The 3,043-nt window shown below is 22.5% G+C and overlaps 1 protein-coding gene across 1 annotated transcript in view; it reads right to left on the reverse strand.

The window, feature by feature from the left end:
• The window catches only part of LOC119675067 (putative inorganic phosphate cotransporter), a 4,869-nt gene extending 1,826 nt beyond the window's left edge, over positions 1–3,043 (reverse strand). Inside the window, exon 1 of the mRNA XM_038086253.1 lies at positions 3,034–3,043. Coding sequence (XP_037942181.1) covers positions 3,034–3,043 — 10 coding nt within the window. The remainder of the gene's footprint in view (positions 1–3,033) is intronic.

Here is a 3,043-nt window from a genome sequence, read left to right on the forward strand (position 1 = left end):
CAATAATTATTATTATTATTATTATTATTATTACTACTATTATTAAATAATTTTAACACTAAAATTTAAGATAATCTCTACAATAAGTAATTCAACTAACATAAATGCGACCCCAAGTTAGAAAAATTTTAATTTCAAAATTTTATGGAATGTATAAGATTGACTTTCTCTATTACTTTTTTTGGTAATAAAGAAATCCTATATTTGAGGTCAGCCAAAATAGGCGATTTTAATAGTGTAATATAAAATGATTCTATGTACATATATATATAACCGGAGACATAACAATAAATTGATTCCATTGAATAATTTGTTAAGTGCCAAATATATTATTATAATTTGTTAGTTTAATGTTTAATAATCTGAAATAAAAAGTATTTTAAAAATAAAATTATTTTTTAAATATATATATTTTTATACACGAATGTTTAAAAAGCCATACAGTATATAAGAACAAATGACCAACTATTTTATATAAGTAAAATTTTAACTGCAGAAACTATAGATTTTCTGTTAAGATCAAAAAAATATTAGTTGATTATTTTATATTATATTTTAATATATATATGAATGTGTGGATTTAAAGAATTTCACTTCTTATCTAGTTTATTTCAACAATTGGAGAGATTTAATTTATTTCGATTAAAACCAATTATAGGAAATTGGGAAATATCTTTAATAATTCATTTTTTTATTTAACGGTTTTGTATAATATATAATTTTAATATTTTAATTAAAATAAAATTATCTTTTTTAATTATTACTAAACTCTAATGTCTTTAAAATCTGTTTATTAAATTAAAAGTTTGAGTTTTTTGATTAGTTCATAGAATGCTATTAATAGATATTTATATTTAAATATAATTTAACTGGTTTGTAAAAATACAACCATATTTCATAGATTATTTTTAAACAAATCAATTTAAATTCCTATGATGCACAGATTACAAACCAAACAGATGTTTTAAAATGCGTTACTCAAAGATAAACGATAATAAATAGTATGACTTTGCTTTTAGAAATAGAAATGTACGAATAATGTTCAGTCCATCTTTACATATATTTCATTCTATTGACTATAACAAAAGATTTTCTTTTTCAATTAGATTAAATCATATTTTCATATCGATTGATCGATGGATATTTTCAGAATGCAGTCATTCACTAAAGTAGAAACCAAATTAATTTTATTAAATATTCCAAAAAGAAATTTTAAAAATGAATTATTTGTAAAAATACTATATAATATATATATTAATGTATTTTATTGTTTATTTAAAATAATAAATATAATAATATATATTTTTTAATTTTTGATATACATTAGATTTAGATTAGATTTTAAAACGGGTTGGGAACTTGTTGCCATACGTCAGTGCATTCTTTGAGGATTATTGTGACATACCCATTTTAGTTCCATAGACGAGTAGCAGTCTCTGACAAATCGAATGCCACTTCTGTTCGGCATATGTAGCTCCCTAGTTCTGGCTTTTGATCGATACGGCACGGATTCTTTAGCTTGTCTGCAGACAAATGAATTATCCCAATCAGACTGAGCTGCTCTTTCCAACCATTCATTAATTTTAAGTTTGAAAAAGCTCCATGAAGGACCGCAGAATGGTTGTGGCCCATTTTAATATATGTTATTACATACATATTGAGTTAGTGCAGAAGAATGCTGATATAAACATTATGCCATTATTCGCCGCAAATATTTTTTCGATTATGAACATTAATTGATATTAACATAAGAAATATTTTTAAGAACTTATTTACATATGTATATAATTATATATGTTTCCGAAATCAAACTATACTATTGTTATATTAAATGAAAATTAAAAATATATATATACATTAAAAATAAAAGTAACCTACACAACAATAGATAAAATGTGTGCAATAAGTTTATTATAGTGATTACTTATTCTGAAATATATTAAATTAAACGCTATTACCAACATATATATTTAATTAAGATAATAGTAGTTTTACATAGAACTGAAATTGTCTTAATTAATTTATTAATTACTCTTATAAAGAGATTTTTTCGAAGAGTAGTGAACTACAACAACAAAAATTTTATTTTATTATTTTATATTATTTTTTAATTACTTACTTTTATTTTTTAATATTAATTACTTTTATTTATGTTATTAATACAACTAAGCAATGCAATTGGAACTGATTTAATTAACACTAATATCTTATATCGGTGCTCTTTCAAGTCTTCATATGAGTTTTAACAGAATTATAAGATAGACTTATTAATTAAAATTTTTATTAAAAATTTTATGCTTTATGACAAGAAGTATATTGTTAATGAGGTAGTTAGTTAATGAGGTGTTAAAATGAGGTAGTAGTTAGAAAATTTTCAAAAGCAAAAAATTTAATTTTAATTAAGTGAATTATTGAGCCGTTTCGAACACCGCCAGATATTCGTCATTAGTTGTCCTTTGAAACATGTGTTGGTTTAATTATATAAATTGACTTAATTCATATACAACTAAAATTTATATGTATAGAATGGGTCGAACCTGCGTGTTATTCATATTTGAAGTTTTGTCCAAAAAAATTATATACGAAGTTTTTAACCTTAAAGTATTTCTAAAGACCACTAATGATGAATTGTTGTAGTTAAAACTTTTCGCACTATGAACCCTTTTCCCTATAGCAAAATAGCTTTCCTGTCTTTATGGCACTAAATTATTTAAACAATAATATTGAAATAGAATAGAATTCAGAATTTTTCGAATTAAATTAAATTCAAGTTACAGTAATTTCAAAATCCATTAGCACCCAAATATAAATCATCAAATCAGATGATGTTTAATGACCAAAAAACGATTACAATTTTTAAGAATAAATTGATCTTTTAATTAATAATTTATTTAAAATTAATTAATTCTTTTAAGGTAGAATTTATTTTTGACACCCTGTATATTGATTTATATTAAAAGTCAAACACTCTAAAAACTGCAGTTTTTTATTATTTAGATGAAGTACACTTTCCGAAGTTAATGTGACACATACTAAAGGTCAT

The sequence above is a fragment of the Teleopsis dalmanni genome, chromosome 2 (genome assembly GCF_002237135.1).
Source record: "Teleopsis dalmanni isolate 2A chromosome 2, ASM223713v2, whole genome shotgun sequence".
Taxonomy (NCBI): domain Eukaryota; kingdom Metazoa; phylum Arthropoda; class Insecta; order Diptera; family Diopsidae; genus Teleopsis; species Teleopsis dalmanni.